We start from the raw sequence: 21,325 nt of genomic DNA on the forward strand, positions 1-21,325 counted from the left end.
TATGAAATAACACATATGGAATCATGTGGTAACCAAAAAAGTGTTAAACAAATATAAAATATATTTTATATTTGAGATTTTTCAAAGTAGCCACCCTTTGCCATTACAACCTTGCAGACTCTTGGCATTCTCTCAACCAGCTTCATGAGGTAGTCTCCTGGAATGCATTCAATTAACAGATATGCCTTGTTAAAAGTTATTTTGTGGAATTTCTTTCTTTCTTAATGTGTTTCAGCATATCAGTTGTGTTGTGACAAGGTAGGGGTGGTATACAGAAGATAGCCCTATTTGGTAACAAACCAACTCCATATTATGGCAAGAACTGCTCAAATAAGCAAAGAGAAACAATAGTCCATCATTACTTTAAGACATGAAGGTCAGTCAATAGTGAAAATGTAAAGAACTTCGAAAGATTCTCCAAGTGCAGTCGCAAAAGCCATCAAGCACTATGATGAAATTGGCTCTCATGAGGACAGCCACAGGAAAGGAAGACCCAGAGTTACCTCTGCTGCGGATAAGTTCATTAGAGTTACCAGCCTCAGAAATTGCAGCCCAAATAAATGTTTCACACAGTTCAAGTAACAGACACATCTCAACATCAACTGTTCAGAGGAAACTGCGTGAATAAGGCCTTCATGGTCGAATTGCTGCAAAGATACCACCACTAAAGGACACCAATAAGAAGAAGACACTTGTTTGGGCCAAGAAACACAAGACTAGTAGAAATCTGTCCTAGATTTTTTTGTTTCCAACCACTGTCTTTGTGAGATAGAGTAGGTGAACGGATGATATCCACATGTGTGGTTCCGATCGTGAAGCATGGAGGAGGAAGTGGGATTGTGTGGGGGTGCTTTGCTGGTGACACTGTCAGTGATTTATTTAGAGTTCAAGGCACACTTAACCAGCATGGCTACCACAGTATTCTGCAGCGATACACCATCCCGTCTGGTTTGCGCTTAGTGGGACTATGACCCAAAACACACCTCCAGGCTGTGTAAGGGCTATTTGACCAAGAATGAGAGTGATGGAGGGCTGCATCAGACGACCTGGCCTCCACAATCACCTGACCTCAACTCAAATGAGATGGTTTGGGATAAGTTGGACCACCGAGTAAAGGAAAAGCAGCCAACAAGTTCTCATGATATGTGGGAACTCCTTCAAGATTGTTGGAAAAGCATTCCTCATGAAGCTGCTTGAGAGAATGCCAAGAGTGTGTGAAGCTGTCATCGAGGCAAAGGGTGGCTACTTTGAAGAATCTCAACTATAACATTTAATTTATTGAACACTTTTTTGGTTACTACATGATTCCTTATGTGTTATTTAATAGTTTTGAGTTCTTCACTATTTTTCTACAAAATAGTGAAAATAAAGAAAACCCTGGAATGAGTAGGTGTGTCCAAACTATCAGTTGTCATATCTGTCTTTATCATGGTATCAGTTGTCATGTATCTCTTTATCATGGTATCAGTTGTCATGTATCTCTTTATCATGGTATCATATATTTATTTGTATTATGGTATCATATATATCTCTCCACATGGTGTTTGCTGGTGCGTCATGGTATCATGCATCTGTGTGTGTGATAAATCTAGTTTGGTTCTCCTCTCCAGACTTCTCTCCCCCGGCGTCGCCCCTCAGTGCCCTGTTCCCTCCGGCTCCAGATGAAGGAGCGGAGTGTTTCGGGGAGCTGGATCCCATGCCCGTTTGGGACTGGAGTACAACCTGGGTGGAGGAGATGGAGGCGCAGTACCGCGCCCAGTACACCTCCCAGGCAGATGCACCCCCCGCCTGCAACACCTGGGGGCATTGTCGTGCTGACCGTCACTGTGAGGATCGCCGAGCCACCGGAGGGGGTAGGGTTTGAGGACGAGGACGAGGGGGTGGGTCAAGGACAACCTCACAGCGATGATTGGATTGATGATACGTTTTTTGTGAAGTCCATTTCAATGCCAAGACATGCATTTAATTTACTCATGATTTGTAAAGTACTCATAGAAAATCAGGAGAAAAACAAAGTAATTTTATGTTTCCTCCATGAATTAGGAAGTGGCCTTTGTTTTCCTGTGAGTGGTTTACAACAAGTCATGAGTAGAAGATGTAATTGGGAATGAAATTAAGTTGACCATTCAACCTCTCCCATCCAGACCACTATTGGTTACCTGAACTATGTTTCCCACAATACCTCAGGGCAGTCTCTCCCATGAAAATAGAATTCCTAGAATAGGCATCTTCTATTTCTATGGATCCTCCTCCAATTTGTGTTCTCCATTGTCCTAACCTGGGATGGTCTTTCCAAGAGTTTAACCGCAGCCAGCCCCAAAAACAACTTTTAAAAAGTTTGGAGTGTTATGATTTTAGTGGCACTATTACTTTAATGTAGTGCATTTAGTTTCTTCCAGAATCTTCCATGGGCCATTATCCTGCTGGTTAAAAAAGACTGAACTGAAAGCACAATGATGGGTGTAGCATTCAGTCTGGTTTAACCAGGCTATGATCCTACCATATTAGAGTGTATTGAAAACAACACGAGATAATTTATACAGAACATTCACTGATCATTCATTTGCAATAGAATGTAAATATACGTGACTGATTTTATTTAATGAACCATGAACACTGTGACTTTCCAACCCATTTTCTGCCTCTTCTTTTTATCATCCTTTGTTCACAAAAGACGGTCTAAAGTTTTATCATGTTTTTCATTATTATTAAATGTGCTTTTGTCTCTATTGATTTTATAATGAGTTGTTACACTAGAATTTGGACGATGTAGTTGTGTTCTGTTTCAGATTTAGTTTAATTTATCTTCCCTTTGACTTCAAGCTAAACATTAAGGGCTGAGTCATGACTTCAGATGTTTGTGCAATTCTCCCTCTGACTTCAAGCTAAACATTAAGGGCTGAGTCATGACTTCAGATGTGTATGCATCACTCAACTTTTTCTCTCCCGCAATTCTCCCTTTGACATTAATACATGACTACATGACAAACACACTCCCATGTCAGAAGTGAGGATGTATCCCTATGTACTTGTGTACCTAAATGAAATGTGTATACATTTAGCAATAAGTAGAATGTTTTTCTCATGATGTAACTTCTGTAAGAATAGGTTCAGTAGGACTGGACTAATGTGTATTATTGGAGAGGAGGAATAATTATTCATTTGATATAAATGTTTATGCATGACTTAATAATACTATTTGAAGCATAACTAACTAAGTGTCTTCTACTGTGGCCTTATTGAGAATAAAAACGTATACATTTCAGTCTGATAACTTCTTTTTAGTAATTCATATTTAATCCAGGAAGTCTTTCTCAAGTAGCAGTGGATATTAGTGTTTCATCCTTGCCTTTCTAAATGTGCCAGTTGTTTGGTAAGACAACCACAAGTTGGCTTAAGCAAAAACAGACCAGCCAACCAAGACAAATTAATTATATATTGAGACTACCAATCGCATTCAAATATTTTGATACCAACTGGTATCCAACTCCAAATTACATCCAGTTCAATCCTAATGTGACACTAAACCTTTAAATAAAATGTAATATTCAGTGGCATTTTACAAAGGATTCGGTCCTTGCAATGTAGAGGATCAGCAGTGATCAACAGGAGGGTGATATAATCATTTAAAAAATATGATTAAAACTAAAGGAAAAGATCATATTTGTCAATGTCTAACATTTTGGCCTATCTGGTCTCAGATCACTGGTGATCGCTCTGTATTGCCTCTCCTCACATTTGGTTAAGTGTGTGTGTGTGTTACGCTTTGGTCAATAGCTTCTTTGGCAAGGAAAGAGTTTGCTGCTTTAGTCTGTATTGAGTTGTTACTTAGTGTTAATCCCCATTTCCCACTACCACAAACAAACAAATGACATTACACAACAGTGTCTTCATCTTTCCTCGTATGTGTAGGCTACACATCCAGAGGGATTAGCCTTCATATCACCGTGCTCACTACCCCACGGCCATATGCTCAGCACAAAAAGCTACCAGTCCCCACTCCACCCACACACACATACAAGCGTATGCACACACTTAATTCATGCACATTTGCACACACACACACACACTCTTCCTCCCCCTACACACAAACACATGGTACCGCTGGGTTTGGCCTGTGCCAAAATGGCAGCTTTTTATAGCCTGTAGGTAATCCATTGGCCCGGACAGAGAACACAGAAACTGTGCTCCAATGTCTGCCGCAAAGCAGACCTGGGTTCAAATATAATGTGCAATCTTTTAAATACTTTGAGTGTTTGCTTTAGCCTGCCTCGAGTGTCAAATGTGCGAGATGTATACATTTGGGAGTATTCTTTTGATTCCATTTCACCATGCTTGCTCAAACACAGCTGCAGTTTTCAGCCTAGGTCTGCTTTGATGCTTGTTTTGTATTTTTTATCTCACGTTCTGTCTGTTTTTATTTACATATCAATTTGTATGTCATAACTGCCATTTCACCAGAGGGATTAGGCATTTTTGGAGAAAAATTATATTTTGCCATTTGTGTTTGGTCACTGCTTTCTCTAGAGAGTATAACTTTGAATGAGAGAGAAGTAATCCAATGCTTCCTTGTGTATTTGGACTTGGATGTCCAGTTAGATTTGACTGGATCGTTGGACAATAATATTCAGTGGCTCTGCTTGTACAGAATTTATGACAAGTCATTTTCTTACATCCCACCTCTCTGGGCAGAGAATGCTGTGTATTAACTGTATATAATTTCTGTGTGTGTTTTTGTTGGATTCCTTGATTTCAAAGCACACCCACAACCATCTTGGCAGAGGGAAAATTGCAATTAAAAGTTGTACACTGAACTGTGACAAATGTATTTACAGTTGCGTGTTAAAGTGACAATGATTTAACTAACTGGAAATCCATGTGGCACACATGGGAAATCCATATCCACTCTGAATGTCTGTCAATACTATGGAACCAGCTCACCTCCATCACACAAACCCACATTCAGTTGAAGTCGGAAGTTTACCTACAGGTTAGCCAAATACATGTAAACTCAGTTTTTCACAATTTCTGACATTTAATCACAGTAACAATTCAATTTCTTAGGTCAGTTAAGATCACCACTTTATTTTAAGAATGTGAAATGTCTGAATAATAGTAGAGAATTATTTATTTCAGCTTTTTATTTCTTTCATCACATTCCCGGTGGGTCAGAAGTTTACATTCACTCAATTAGTATTTGGTAGCATTGACTTTAAATTGTTTAACTTGGGTCAAACGTTTCGGGTAGCCTTCCACAAGCTTCCCATAATAAATTGGGTGAATTTTGGCCCATGCATCTTGACAGAGCTGGTGTAACTGAGTCAGGTTTGTAGGCCTCCTTGCTCACACACGCTTTTTCAGTTCTGCACACAAATTTTCAATGGGATTGAGGTCAGGGCTGTGTGATGGCCACTCCAATACCTTGACTTTGTTATCCTTAAGTCGTTTTGCCACAACTAATGCTTGGGATCATTATCCCATTTTCCCATGGGAAGACCCATTTGCGACCAAGCTTTAACTTTCTGACTGATGTCTTGATGTTGCTTCAATATATCCACATAATTTTCCTTCCGCATAATGCCATCTATTTTGTGAAGTGCACCAGTCCCTGCTGCAGCAAAGCACCCCCACAACATGATGCTGCCAACCCCGTGCTTCACGGTTGGGATGGGTGTTCTTCAGCTTGCAAGCCTCACCCTTTTTCCTCCAAACATAATGATTGTCATTATGGCCAAACAGTTCTATTTTTGTATCATCAGACCAGAGAACAATTCTCCAAAAAGTACAATCTTTGTTCCCGTGTGCAGTTGCAAACCGTATTCTGGCTTTAAAATGGCAGTATTGGAGCAGTGACTTCTTCCTTGCTGAGTAGCCTTTCAGGGTTATGTCGATATAGGACTTGTTTTACTGTGGATATAGATACTTTTGTACCTGTTTCCTCCAGCATCTTCACAAGGTCCTTTGCTGTTGTTCTGGGATTGATTTGCACTTTTCGTACCAAAGTACGTTAATCTCTAGGAGACAGAACGTATCTCCTTCTTGAGGGGTATGACAGCTGCGTAGTCCCATGGTGTTTATACTTGCATACTATTGTTTGTACAGATGAACGTGGTACCTTCAGACATTTGGAAATTGCTCCCAAGGATCAACCAGACTTGTGGAGGTCTACAATTTTTTTTCTGAGGTCTTGGCTGATTTCTTTTGACTTTCCCATGATGTCAAGCAAAGAGGCACTGTGTTTGAAGGTAGGCCTTGAAATACATCCACAGGTACACCTCCAATTGACTCAAATTATGTCAATTAGCCTATCAGAAGCTTCTAAAGCCATGACATAATTTTCGGGAATTTTCCAAGCTGTTTAAAGGGACAGTCAACTTAGTGTACCCACTGGAATTGTGATATAGTGAATTATAAGTGAAATAATTTGTCTCTAAACAATTGTTGGAAAAATGAATTGTGTTATGCACAAGTAGATGTCCTAACCGACTTGCCAAAACTATAGTTTGTAAACAAGAAATTTGTGGAGTGGTTGAAACACTTAGGTTGGAGTCATTAAAACTTGTTTATGTTATTTTCCAATTTCCGTCAACTGTAAATGTTTTTCATTTTACCTTCATTTAACTCGGCAAGCCAGTTAAGAACAAATTCTTATTTTCAATCACAGCCTAGGAACAGTGGGTTAACTTCCTTGTTCAGGTACAGAACGACAGATTTTTACCTTGTCAGCTTGGGGATTTGATCTTGCAACCTTTCGGTTACTAGTCCAACGCTCTAATCACTAGGCTACCTGCTGGCCTCTACCTGCTGCCCCCAACACTCAGTGCTGTGTGGTGGTGTCATATTGGGGGTGTTTGGTTGGCCCTGGTTGGTGGTGTTTCCTGTGCATTGTGTGATCAGAGTCTATGGTGAATTGGTCAGACCCCATGGGAGCCTGCCTTCTGTGACCCAGATCTGGTCTGGACCAGATGAGACAGAAGGGTCCCTCCAGCTTCCTCTCGTCTCTTCTCCTTTCTCTACTCTTCTCTTGAAACATACTAACTCAATCAACTAATGTTCAATCCCCAAAAGTTTACATTCATACATAAATATTATTTTCTTCTGCTCACATTTCCTCTTGACTGCATACAGCTTTATTTGCGACCCATTTTGCATACAGACGTCTGCCTAAAAGTCAAAAGCATCCATTTCTTCTCTGCCATGCAATTAACATGGAAATTGGAATGTGACATCTTGGATGGGACAGGGGTTTTAATGACCCACCCAATCCCCAACTCCTCATCCTTCCATCTTGCTCTTTCTTTCTCAGGCTATTCTCTCATTCTCTAGTGGGCGTTTCTGGCTTGACACTGGCCTAATGAATGAGCTGGATGATTAATGGCAACAGGGGAGAAATGGGGGGTTTAAGGCGGGAAAGGGGCCTTCCAGGATGCCATGAAGGTGGGAGATAAGTGGGGGTGAGATTTGAGGGCGAGTCCTAGAGGCTCTTCCCTGTCTACAGTGCGTTGAGAGGACCTGTGAGCTAGTCTGTCAGCGATAGCTCAGTATATTTTGTTCTCGAGTCGATTCAGCGTTTAGGGATACATAAAGATAGAAGTGCTTTATATCAGTCGTACATCATTGTTTAGGGTAGTCTCTGTCGAGCTGAGCTATAATAGGTATATGAGTTGGTCTGAATATGTTAATTCGGAGACCTGTGTGTCTCCTGTCTTTGTCTGTGTCCCTTGTGACCTGAATTGCATAGTAGTGCATCCCAATTAACTACACAGAGAGCAGTCCCATTCCCACTCCCATTTGAATTACTCCTTGATCCAGCTCCTTGATCTGCAACATGCCTTGTTTTTCCAGGGCACAACAGTAGGCTACAGTACAGTACAAAGACAACATATCGTGCCCTTTTTCAGTTCACTGCTGGGGCACAATGAGAGTACTCCCAGGACACTATCTTGTGTGTGTGTGTGTGTGTCTGTGTCTGTGTGTGTGTGGAACCTCATGGTTGTGTGTGATGTCTCAGGTGGGCAGAGGAGAGGGTGCGTGTTATTTATTGCTCTGGGTTAATGCCCCTCACACTGGGAATTGCATTCTTCTACATGCAGATCCAACCAGGTGGAAAGTACTGTGAATAGTCAGAGGCCTCAGGAAGAAAATAAAGAAAACATGACTTCAGCTAAGCTTTTACATTTTCATTTAACTTGGAAAGAAGTGGTGGGGGGTCGTACACAGTAAACTTATTTCAAGACATTGTTATGAAACATGACTTGTAAAGTCCAAAAACATTCCCATTTATTGGTCAACAAATGTATTTTATTGTATTATTACAAAACAACAAGACTACCAGAAAGTTAGTTGACAGAACAGATTATTTTGGTTCTTTTAACAGAATATGCAAGTCATCGCACAATCGCAGCAACAGTCCTTCAAAAGTGATGGTTACAATCTTTTCACAACGTTGTCGGTCTGTCGGTTCACAACTAGCTTCCTCTGTAAAAAATTAAATAAAACAAAACTTTTAAAATAATATTCTCATTGGACCACGGGCGATAGGTATCCAGAGAAGATAGACAAAGTCGTCCTGAGTGGACGAGGACCCCTGCAGGTTCATCTGTCCGGCCGGCTGCCTGACATGAACACACTTTGTGCTTCATATTTGTTGTTTCTGAACCACAACAAGAGTGCAATAGTCTTTATGCTTTCCGAACGGTATACAGTTCTACAAAATGACGTTGGCACATTCAAGACATGACCTTTTTATACATGTGTTTTTCCTTATAAATACAATATACTTTTTCTTTCCCTTTATCCAGAGTCCACGTAAAAACAGTACAGCAATGGCTATTTGCAAATGAATATGGGCCGAGCCCAAGAGTCATAAATAATCATAATAATATAAAACAATTTATGAAAATCTGTTCTTATTCCATTGTTCTTCAGAAAGTGATCTTCATTTATTTCTGTTTGCTTTGATCGAAGAAAGAAAATGGGAGGCATCAAAGGAACGTCGAATGACAAAGGTGTTTTGTTTTCTGCGAGTCTTCCGGTATCCACTTATCTCATTTCCTGCAACAGACAGACAGACGTGTCAAAATAGGAATCAAAGGGGGGAAACGCAGAAATGATTATCTGCACATAACATTAAGGAGCTCTCACAAAGCATGTCTCATAAATCAAAATGGTAGTCTACATCGCTAGTTTTGAATATAACAACATGTATTTATTTGTTCATTTATTTTCAAAACAGAACCCATAACCAGATACACAACTAAATGACAGGACCTTAAAAACCCCAAGGAGGTGGCTTTTAAGCAGTCATGGAAAAAGTACCCAATTGTCATACTTGAGTGAAAGTAAAGATTCTTTAATATAAAAAATAGTATTTGGTTTTAAATATACTTAAGTATCAAAAGTAAATGTAATTGCTAAAATATACTTAAGTATCAAAAGTAAAAGTATGAATCATTTCAAATTCCTTATAATAAGCAAACCAGACACCACGATTATCTTGTTATTTTAATTTACAGATAGGCAGGTACACAGTCAGTCATAATTTACAAACGAAGCATGTGGGGTTTTGTGAGTCTGCCAGATCAGAGGCAGTAATTTCACCAGGGATGTTCTCTTGATAAGTGTGTAAATTGGATAATTTTCCTGTCCCGTTAAGTGTTAAAAAAAATAGTACTTTTGGGAGTCAGAGAAAATGTAGCACATAAATGTTCTTTAAAATGTTGTAAAAGCAAAAGTTGTAAAAAATATAAATGATAAAATAAAGTACAGATACCCTGAAAAGCAGCTTAGGTAGTATGTTAAAGTATTTTTTATTTAAGTACTTTACTCGGCTGCTTTTAAGCATACACTTTTGGGAGAAAAGTGACCCACATTTTTACTAATAACCATCATAAAATGTTTCTAAACCAGGGCAAAACCCCTATTCAGCTCTATCTATCTCACTGTAACCCAAACGCTAGTCAACCGCCCTATGGGAGCAGCTCTGGTTCGTCCTTCATGGATTACTTGACTCTGTAATCACCCGAGGGATTGGCCGTTAATCGAGGAAGTCAAGATCTGAGGGAGTCACACAAAACGTATCCCCCACTGGAGGGATAAAGAACAACTCACTCCCCAATCACACAGATACCCCATTCAACCGATCTGTCCAAGTGGAAACATAAGGCTCAGCACAATGACAGAAAGAGGGGTAACCCGCAACTGGCTCCCCAGTCACCCCTCTATTAACCACTGAACTCCAGTAGACATTGTAGCTCCCAATAGAACCAATCATGGTCCCCTTGTATTACCACTATTCCTAAACTAAATGCCAGAGAGAAGAAAAAAACAACAGGTATTGTGGCTCCCAAGAACCAGAACCCTTGTCTCACCTCGTTGCGTTTCCTGCCTGAGCCGGGACCCCCTCGTGACCCCGTGGAGCCCCGCGACGAGGAGCTTCCTGTAGTGGAGCAGTTACTGGACATCTGACACCCCCGCCCCGCCAGGTAGCTGGGCTTGCTGTACGGGATCAGGTCCTCATCTGTGGAGGAGATGGGATTGGAGGAAAGGGGAGAATTAGGGTCAGGGATTTCCATATTGGGAATGGAGAGTGAGACAAATGGCTATTCTACTGATGAAAGAGGGTCTTGAAGGAAAGAGGAAGTGATAAGAGTTTTAATGGATGGATTTGTGAAATTAAATGTATTCATATGTTATTGTGTGTGTGTGAGAACGGGTTTATGAGCATAATTGATTTATGTATTATTATTTGTGTGAATTAATATTTTCTGGGTGAAAGAGTGACTGTTTGGGAGTCAGTGCTAATAAGCAACTGCAAAGGCTCTGGCTGTGCTTGTGTGTGTGTTGTGAATATGAGACTGTGCATGTGTATCTTCAGTATCTGCACCACTCACCATCTCGGCGTCTCTGTCCTGATCCCTTCCTGGAAGGGGTGCTCCTTTCTCCCTCTCTGTCCAGGGATGCTTGGCCACAGTCTACAGCCCTTGCTGGGCACCGCACTGCTCCATTCTCTGGAGGTGGCTCTGGTGGAGGAGGGAGGTCTTGAGGAGAAGACACATGGACAACAGGTAAGGGTTGGACTGCACTGGAAGACCAGTAAATATATAAACATATAGGCAATAATGTAGGCTTTACGCACACAGAGACATGCTCATGCCCAACATATTGATTGTTTGTTCACTCACACACACACGCACATGTGTGTGTGTTTGCGTTTGTGCGTGCGTGTGTGTGAACAAACAAATCAAGGAATATATGCTCACACACACACACTCACCTCCTTGGTTAAGCACCTCTCTTCTGTAAGCTCCGCTTTTGGAAGTCTTCTTTTTCACTCGAGACTTCAGGCCGGGGGGAGTGTGTGTGTTGTCAGCTGGGGAGGGCTGAGCTCTCACTGTAGGTCAGCCAGAAAGACAGAAAACATTACTAGAAGGTAATTGGACATTGGTCCTTTGAAGCACTATACATGGATAAATAACAACATTGCAATGCTTTATGTAATTTCAGCTGATTGTTTAGGTGTTACGAATAACATGAATTACATACTGGATATAAATGTAATACATTTGCTGTGTGTGTACATGCATGTGCGTGCACTTCTGACTTGAATGTATGTGTTTATGCACATCCGTATGTGGTGCATTCACTCGTGTGTGTTTGCACAGAGCGGTAAGCATCACTGACCAGGTGTGCTGGAGCTGACATTGTCGGCACTCAGTGCTGCCCCTTGGCTGAGGTCACGGCGGTGGGCCAAGCTGTTGCGGAGCGGTGTGCCCACCTCAGAGCCCTCACCGTGTTGCTGGGCTGAGAGGTTGGGGTTGGACTGCGTGAGGGGCGGGCTGGGCGCCCGGGGCACTGGGACGGGACCGCAAGGTAACCTACTGTATAACGGCAAAGAAAGAGTGGGTGGTTAGCAATAGCAATGACATACTTCTGATATTTTACGACGATGAAAGTGTTACACAATTGAATTATTGTTTTGTTTATTTGAGTGGGGATTTTACTGCTCATATCATGAGCATTGTGTTATCTGCTGTTAATGACATTGGGCAATTACCATACCAAAGCAATGATTATACCTATGTTATTACCACCTTATTAATGTGAACAGGAGATATTCACTGCCATCCCCATTAGTATCAGTCGAGGCTGCTGAGTGGAGCATGGCTCATAATAATGGCTGGTAATGGAGCAAATGGAATGGCATCAAACCATGTGTTTGTACATAAATTATGTGACTTTTAGAATTTGACTGTTTTGTCATGTCATACCATGCTAGCTGCTGCCCATCAAGGTGGTGAAGGCGTGCTGTATTGTGGGGTGGATGGCGGCTCTCCTCTCTGGGCGACGGCGTGAGGGTGGCGGTGGACTGGTGACTATAGGAGGTTGCGGGGGACGAGGCGTCACCCCTGAGGGGAGTGGCGGGACCTGCCTCGCAGCCCTCGATCAGATAGGTTCTTTCCGGAAGGGGCGGGCACCACTCTTCCTCATCAGACCTGCGATTAAATGTAATTATTCCATAGGTTCACTTTAGACAGAGGAGGATGACGTGGACCTTAGAGAAAATGATTAGTGGTCAGTTTTTACATTTTCCTTATTAATGGTCAGGATTGGGTAGGATAAACTGTTCTTAGATCTGTGTCTGAGGGCAATTTCAATCTGGACCATTATAAAAGAGTCACGATGGTGGCTCCAATAAGATCCTATTCAATTATTAATTATTCTAATTCCTAATTCTATGGGTGGCCCTCCCTCTCTAATGCCTACAGTATTTGTCTGCACCGTATTGATTTCCACTGCTCTACAGCATTATTAGACAGTCTTCCCTGTGGGCAACACTATACCTGCTACAAGTCTGCTGAGGGCCATGTCTGAACAAGAGACTTCACCTGGGTGAAAAGAATCACATTCCATGTCCTTCTATGCCCAAGGCATTTCCATTAAACTGAACTGGCTTCTTCACAACATGGGAAATGTTTTTCAGCTATGTTTTTCATACGTGTGCATGGAATCAGTATTTATACATTTGTGTTTGGCAGAGAAGTATGTGTGTGCGCGTGTGTGAGTGCCAAGTGCGTTCATGTGTGTGTACATCATGGAGGAAATGGCCGAGGCCAGGGAGTAAGCTAGTTAATGTCATAATGCCAGGCCAACGTTCCTCTCAGCTAGCCACAGGGGCTAACTCATAGGTTAACGCTGTTATCGTGCGTTCATCACCAATCTCTGCTAACAGCTTATGGCTAACCGCTGGGGAGGGCGGTGCATGAGAAGGCTGCTGAATGATTACTTTGTTCTGGTGACCAGGAGAAAAGAACATGAGAAGGGGAACGGGCTAACGTAGGCTAATGTCATTAGCTAACGGGGTCAATGTGTATGAGGGTTGGGACTTGGGAATGGTGGCTAAATTTCTAACTGCCTGCTAGATTCTTGGATAGTGCCAATGTAATCTAGCTGTCAGAAATGCTTAGAGGTCGAAGTTTCTAAGCCTCATGGCTGCTTTAGTTGAGCTGCTAGCCTATTCTAGAGGAGTGAGTGGCATTTAGGAGCGATAAGTGAATGGTTCCCTTTGCCAGAATGTTATGAATACTGACTTGCTGGCCTTGACAATACTGTGTTATATGAAGTGTGTGTGTGCATGCATGTGTGACTATGTATGTAGGCGAATGCGTGTGTATCCATTTTGCAGTGTGACAGTAATGTGGTTCAGCGGGGACCTGGAATAAAAGGTGCATTGAGGTCCAGAGCTAGCAACGGGTTAACAGAGAGAGACCAAAGAAGAGACTGTCCTGTCAGACAGAAAGGCAACGTAAGGCTAACGTCATTAACCTCCATACAAAGCCCTGGCCCACCACTATGTGTCAGTGGGTGCCTGAGAGTGCAAGGACATGGGCCAAGAGTGTGAGCGAGTCAAAGGTCCATAGGACAGTATACAGACCTATTAAAGATTGTTCACAGAGGTTACATGAGAGAGCTACCATACCTCAATCAGTCTGACCTCAAAGTTAGCAAGAAGATGGTGTAACTGATGTGTATGTTTAGTTGGTGTGTGTTATGCCAGACATCGTAAGAGTGTGCGTGTGCACATGTGTTCACGCTTATGTGTAGTCATGTGTGTCTGTGTGCTTACCCTAGCTCCATGTCCTCATGGTCATCCATGGGCATATCCTCTACCACACACTGCTCCAGCTCCCCAGATGAGGGGGGCGGGGGGAGGGCTTCAGTCCATTTTAGAGAGGGGGTCTTCACCGCCTTCCCCATGGACTTCTGCTTGGGTTTACCTAGACATAGACACACAAAGAGCTGGTTTAGTGCTGTTCAATGGAGGTCCTAAGGTCTCTAAATGAATTTTAATATTCTTGAAAAGGGTATATGTCACAAACCGCAAAATGGAAACATAACTGGAGATCCCTTGTCATTTTTGGAGACATGAATCAGTGTTACACAGTAGGTTAGCTACCGCTACCTCTCTTGTTGCTAGCTAGTAGGTACCATAATACAGTTTCATGGCTCCAAAAATGTCAAGGTGCCTCCAGTTATTATGTTTACATTTTGTGAATGTTGCTTTGGGGTCTTGGTGCCCCACCCTGAACCATTTACCAATGGAAACACTGTCTTAAACACTGTCTTACCGCAGTCCGCCCTGCAGCGCTCGGGCTGGGCGTACTGGGAAGAGGGTCCGGCGGGCTGGGTGATCCAGTGGCTGCCATCTTGCTCTGTGGGGCTGTGAGAGCCCTGGAGCGTCTGATTGGTGAAAGGCATGATGGGAGTGCTGGCGTAGGGCGTGGTGGAGGAGTAGGGGCTGTTGAAGCTACACAGGTCCTCGGCGTTGGGGTCGATGGTGCTGTAGATAGGACCTTCATTGGAGCTGCCCGTGCTGTACTTCTCTGTCTGGTTCAAGTAGTTAGAGATGCCCGCTTCTGGTGGTGAGAGCGGTCAGAAGAAGTGAGAAGTCAGATTCAGGTGACAGGTGGTAACTTATGTGGTAACTGACTTATGGTAAGGAGAATTCATTTGTTATTCGACTGCAGAGTTAGTATTGTTATGTGAGTTAAGCGATTCTTGTATTACCCAAAACAGTTACCATGACATACAATGTATTCACATAACAAAATGTGGAAAAGGTCAAGGTGTCTTTTTCCGAATGCACTGTATACAGGATACAGTAGTTAGTTAAGCACAAGAAAATATAAAAGTACAACAATTCAACCTGTTTGGTTTGCAGAAGATATTCAGACCTGCCAACCCTGTCCAGCATTTTACCAGACGCACGCAGGAAATTGAAGAATCAACTCACGCGTGTAGCACGCTCGTTTGTTTGGAATACTTTCTTTCTTGACAGCATTCCATTTACACATATGGTAAAAGTCACTAACAATATATTTTACTAGGCAAGTCACTTAAGAACAAATTCTTGTTCAGGGGCAGAATGACAGATTTTTAACTTGTCAGCTTGGGGAGTCAATCCAGCAACCTTTCGGTTACTGGCCCAACACTCTAACCACTAGGTTACCTGCCACCCCATCTAATTTGAACGAACACACAAAGGGCCTTTATTCTTCTTTTTTATTTGATCAAACAAACAATAGTTATTTATTTACGTACAAAACAAACATATTTTTTTAACTCATAAGAATAACAAATGTTTGAAGCAGTGCATCAGTGTCAAATAAACACGTTATCCATAATAAAAACAAAAAAGCTATGATAGGAAACAGTGGGTGAGAACAAATCTTCTGGAGACCTTCAAATGTTCAGGAAATCCTTTCCTAGACAGCTTTACCTGGTAGCTAGCAGATTTAGCCTTACGCAGCAGGGCATCAGGGTAGACTTCTCTGTGGCAAACAGTTCCTCTGGCAATCATTGAAACCTTCTTGGTAACGAGGGCACTCAGCATGTCTGTACTGAGGGAGGCTGTACTAGGTTTTGTTCTTGGAAACAAGACTGAATATTCGTTCGCAGTCTGCATTGCTGTGGAATATGACCAATATCCCCAGCATCACAGCCAAAAGGTTGCCCCCCCTAATCATTGTGCTGATTTCTCTTCAGGCCTGATTCTTGCGCATGTTGACCAGACTCTGCTCAAATGTTGTTGACTGATAGAGTCTAAACTCATCTTCCAACAGATGAACAGAGGCTCCCTCAGGAATAATGCAGGGAAAGCGTGCCATGACAAAGTTGAGGGATGAGAACTTGGCAGTCAGCCTGTTGGCAATGTCAGCGACCACTGCATGCTGGAGGAGCACATCTCCAAATGTAAATTTCAGCAACATGTAGTCTACTGCAGAAGAAAATAAGTTTCTGACATCTGCATAGGTCTTCAGATCCAGCTTGCCTTGGCTTCCTATGTAGTTGCGGGTGTCCTGGCCAATGGACAGCTCCTCCTCAGGAAGCTGGTTTTGTCTCGCCAGGTAGAGTGTAGGCTTGACACCACTACTCGTTTCTGCCATCATGGTAGTGACAGTGTCTGGCTTGCAGTAGGACATTAGTTTCTGCAGTTGCATCTCTAAAGTTGACAGTAAAATATGTGAATGCACGGCACCTCTCGTTGTAGAATCAGATTTCCGGCATCAAAAATTGGTATGGCTTGGTCATGTAGTGTTTTTACATTTTTGAGGTTCTTTGGGCCCATTTTAAACTAGATAGATAACTATGAGGTTCAGAGATATATTTGTGTATAATCTGTAAAAAGTATGCATGGATTTTTGATACCGGATCTGTGAGACATTTTAGGACTTTCTCAATTTTTGTAAGATCTTTTGTTCCTTCTTTTTCCTTCTTTTCTGTCTTTTGTTTTGCCCCTATGTCCCCGATATCCCTTTGCTTGAACCGATACTGAGTCATGTTGAAGGTTTTGTCTGTAGGTCCACATTTGATGGAGGATGGTGTGACTTTGCTTCAAGAGGAGCCAGGTGAGGGCTTATCTATAATATTTTTCTTAGCACATGCCCCCAAGTTGAGTCTCTATAGTAGAGGAACGCTTTTCGCCTCTCAAACAGGCCCAATCACTAGGACCAGCTCACAAGTATTGGCTTTTTAGACACGGTTCCTAATCAACACCAAAAGCAAAATCATTTTGGAAAACATTAAAACAAAAACAAATGATTGCATCGACACAGACTGCCAACTGGCTACACAAAGCTTAAGTAGGCTTCCGCAAAGGGAATCTGAATGCTGTACGCCAAGAAAAGTCTGCTGTTTCAGACTATATAAGGGTGCCTATTGTATTTCTTTGCAGCGCATACATCATTTCAGATTTTCAAGATGAATAAAATCTCAAATCTAGGCCAAAGCCATTTTAGAAGCATTGCCTCTATAGCTAATACAGTCATCCATTCTTCATCAGGCAGTCTTCTAAACTCCCGACTCCATTTAATGCCAAGATGTTTATATTTATTTTTGATTGTAGTTTTGTAATGCTTTTTGTGACGTGGATCATAATTACAGTTACAGTTAGGGGTGAAACGGTCCATGTATTTGTATTGAACAGTTCGGTACAGGGTCCACTGTGCACGGTTCAGAACGTACTGCGAACCAAACAATACATTAATCATATATCATAGCTAGGAAAATATATGTATATATATTTCATTGTAAAAAGAATATTACTGCATAAACCAATGACGTTTAAATTAGCATGGGATAAATATCCACATAGTAATAAAGTTGTTGATAGTTGTCTGCAGCTCATTAGTTATTTCAGTCCAGCGAGAACAGAGCTGAGACCGTCGTAGCAGCAATTATCTTATGAAGGAATTAGCAGTTAGCTAAATGCAAAGGAGCAATATGGCAAGCATTGGCGAGCCAGAACTAGAAGACGCCCCAGTATCATTCAGGTCTGCCGTCTGGGAACATTTCAGTTTCCCTGTAAACTATAACGGGGATTGCCAACGAGTGGTGGATAAAACTTCTACAACATGTAGGCTCTGTTCATTACCGATGGCCTGTTAGAGTGGTGGATATAACATCTACAACATGTAGGCTCTGTTCATTACCGATGGCCTGTTAGAGTGGTGGATATAACATCTACAACATGTAGGCTTTGTTCATTACTGATAGCCTATTAGAGTGGTGGATATAACATCTACAACATGTAGGCTCTGTTCATTACTGATAGTCTATTAGAGTGGTGGATATAACATCTACAACATGTAGGCTTTGTTCATTACTGATAGCCTATTAGAGTGGTGGATATAACATCTACAGGCTCTGTTCATTACACGTGGTGGCTCTACAACATGTAGGCTCTGCTGATAGCCTGTTAGAGTGGTGGATATAACATCTAAAACATGTAGGCTCTGTTCATTACTGATAGCCTATTAGAGTGGTGGATATAACATCTAAAACATGTAGGCTCTTTGTTCATTACTGATAGTCTATTAGAGTGGTGGATATAACATCTACAACATGTAGGCTCTGTTCATTGCTGATAGCCTATTAGAGTGGTGGATATAACATCTAAAACATGTATTGCTGATAGTCTATTAGAGTGGTGGATATAACATCTACAACATGTAGGCTTTGTTCATTACTGATAGTCTATTAGAGTGGTGGATATAACATCTACAACATGTAGGCTTTGTTCATTACTGATAGTCTATTAGAGTGGTGGATATAACATCTACAACATGTAGGCTCTGTTCATTACTGATAGTCTATTAGAGTGGTGGATATAACATCTACAACATGTAGGCTCTGTTCATTGCTGATAGCCTATTAGAGTGGTGGATATAACATCTACAACATGTAGGCTCTGTTCATTGCTGATAGTCTATTAGAGTGGTGGATATAACATCTACAACATGTAGGCTCTGTTCATTGCTGATAGTCTATTAGAGTGGTGGATATAACATCTACAACATGTAGGCTCTGTTCATTGCTGATAGTCTATTAGAGTGGTGGATATAACATCTACAACATGTAGGCTCTGTTCATTGCTGATAGTCTATTAGAGTGGTGGATATAACATCTACAACATGTAGGCTCTGTTCATTGCTGATAGCCTGTTAGAGTGGTGGATATAACATCTAAAACATGTAGGCTCTGTTCATTACTGATAGCCTGTTAGAGTGGTGGATATAACATCTACAACATGTAGGCTCTGTTCATTACTGATAGTCTATTAGAGTGGTGGATATAACATCTACAACATGTAGGCTCTGTTCATTACTGATAGCCTATTAGAGTGGTGGATATAACATCTACAACATGTAGGCTCTGTTCATTACTGATAGTCTATTAGAGTGGTGGATATAACATCTACAACATGTAGGCTCTGTTCATTACTGATAGTCTATTAGAGTGGTGGATATAACATCTACAACATGTAGGCTCTGTTCATTACTGATAGTCTATTAGAGTGGTGGATATAACATCTACAACATGTAGGCTTTGTTCATTACTGATAGCCTATTAGAGTGGTGGATATAACATCTACAACATGTAGGCTCTGTTCATTACTGATAGCCTATTAGAGTGGTGGATATAACATCTACAACATGTAGGCTCTGTTCATTACTGATAGTCTATTAGAGTGGTGGATATAACATCTACAACATGTAGGCTTTGTTCATTACTGATAGTCTATTAGAGTGGTGGATATAACATCTACAACATGTAGGCTTTGTTCATTACTGATAGTCTATTAGAGTGGTGGATATATACAAATGTAGGCTCTGTTCAACTGATAGCCTGTTAGGCTCTGTTAACATCTACAACATGTAGGCTCTACTGATAGCCTGTTAGAGTGGTGGATATAACATCTACAACATGTAGGCTCTGTTCATTGCTGATAGTCTATTAGAGTGGTGGATATAACATCTACAACATGTAGGCTCTGTTCATTGCTGATAGTCTATTAGAGTGGTGGATATAACATCTACAACATGTAGGCTCTGTTCATTGCTGATAGCCTGTTAGAGTGGTGGATATAACATCTACAACATGTAGGCTCTGTTCATTGCTGATAGTCTATTAGAGTGGTGGATATAACATCTACAACATGTAGGCTCTGTTCATTGCTGATAGTCTATTAGAGTGGTGGATATAACATCTACAACATGTAGGCTCTGTTCATTACTGATAGCCTATTAGAGTGGTGGATATAACATCTACAACATGTAGGCTCTGTTCATTGCTGATAGCCTGTTAGAGTGGTGGATATAACATCTAAAACATGTAGGCTCTGTTCATTACTGATAGCCTGTTAGAGTGGTGGATATAACATCTACAACATGTAGGCTCTGTTCATTGCTGATAGCCTGTTAGAGTGGTGGATATAACATCTACAACATGTAGGCTCTGTTCATTGCTGATAGCCTATTAGAGTGGTGGATATAACATCTACAACATGTAGGCTCTGTTCATTGCTGATAGCCTGTTAGAGTGGTGGGTATAACATCTACAACATGTAGGCTCTGTTCATTGCTGATAGCCTATTAGAGTGGTGGATATAACATCTACAACATGTAGGCTCTGTTCATTACTGATAGCCTATTAGAGTGGTGGATATAACATCTACAACATGTAGGCTCTGTTCATTACTGATAGTCTATTAGAGTGGTGGATATAACATCTACAACATGTAGGCTCTGTTCATTGCTGATAGCCTATTAGAGTGGTGGATATAACATCTACAACATGTAGGCTCTGTTCATTACTGATAGCCTGGCAACCCCTTCTCCCCACAGCCTTCAGGCAACAATATGCGGCTGACTCCGGTAGGGCTAAAGAAATCAACGGAGCGAAGGCAAAATTCATAGCGGCAGATATGAGACCCTTCTCTGTGGTATAGAATGCAGGGTTCAGAAACATGTTTAAAGTGGTCGAGCCGCGCTTCACTCTTCCTTCCTGTACACATCTTGCCCATACATTAATGCCTGCCTTATTCAAACCCCAAAAAACTACTTGAGAACAAGTTGTCAGGAATGAGGTCTGTTGCTCTAACAACAGACAGTTGGATGTCTAGAGCTACCATACTGTAACGGCTCATTTCATTACGGCAGAGTGGGAGATAGATAAAAAGCCATCTCCTTCAAACACGTCCCCTTGAGAGTCACGTAGTTGCCGTGTGGAAGTTGGAGGGGGATAACGTAACGATTCCTGTGAACACTGACAACGCTAGAAATATTGTAAATGCCGTTGCACTAACTGGATTGGGGCCACAGATAGGATGCTTTGCTCACGTTATTCATCTAGCATCTCAAAAAGCAATGTCAGTGAATCCAATCTCTTGCCTCCTAGTAAAGATCTGGACGGTGGTATCCTTCTGTCATAACAGCACAACTGCTGCACATGTTTAAGACAAATCAGAAGATGCTGGAGCTGCCAA

At 41.6% G+C, this 21,325-nt stretch overlaps 2 protein-coding genes across 4 annotated transcripts in view; one reads left to right on the forward strand and one right to left on the reverse strand.

The window, feature by feature from the left end:
• LOC118390663 (roundabout homolog 1-like) overlaps positions 1–3,289 on the forward strand; it is a 43,912-nt gene extending 40,623 nt beyond the window's left edge. For 2 of the 3 annotated variants that reach the window (XM_052529789.1, XM_052529790.1), the window contains exon 19: positions 1,611–3,289. In XM_052529789.1, coding sequence (XP_052385749.1) covers positions 1,611–2,111 — 501 coding nt within the window. In that variant the 3' untranslated portion in view covers positions 2,112–3,289. The remainder of the gene's footprint in view (positions 1–1,610) is intronic. The other variant, XM_052529791.1, reaches the window with a different exon arrangement.
• A 4,982-nt stretch (positions 3,290–8,271) lies between these two features.
• The window catches only part of LOC118389964 (roundabout homolog 3), a 133,844-nt gene continuing 120,790 nt past the window's right edge, over positions 8,272–21,325 (reverse strand). The window contains exons 20-27 of the mRNA XM_035780018.2: positions 14,628–14,915; positions 14,126–14,276; positions 12,270–12,494; positions 11,683–11,879; positions 11,276–11,392; positions 10,893–11,039; positions 10,371–10,519; positions 8,272–9,054 (exon numbers count right to left, since the gene is read on the reverse strand). Of these exons, the coding sequence (XP_035635911.1) occupies positions 9,043–9,054; positions 10,371–10,519; positions 10,893–11,039; positions 11,276–11,392; positions 11,683–11,879; positions 12,270–12,494; positions 14,126–14,276; positions 14,628–14,915 (1,286 nt within the window). The 3' untranslated portion in view covers positions 8,272–9,042. The remainder of the gene's footprint in view (positions 9,055–10,370; positions 10,520–10,892; positions 11,040–11,275; positions 11,393–11,682; positions 11,880–12,269; positions 12,495–14,125; positions 14,277–14,627; positions 14,916–21,325) is intronic.

Source organism: Oncorhynchus keta, chromosome 11, assembly GCF_023373465.1.
Source record: "Oncorhynchus keta strain PuntledgeMale-10-30-2019 chromosome 11, Oket_V2, whole genome shotgun sequence".
In the NCBI taxonomy this organism is placed as follows: domain Eukaryota; kingdom Metazoa; phylum Chordata; class Actinopteri; order Salmoniformes; family Salmonidae; genus Oncorhynchus; species Oncorhynchus keta.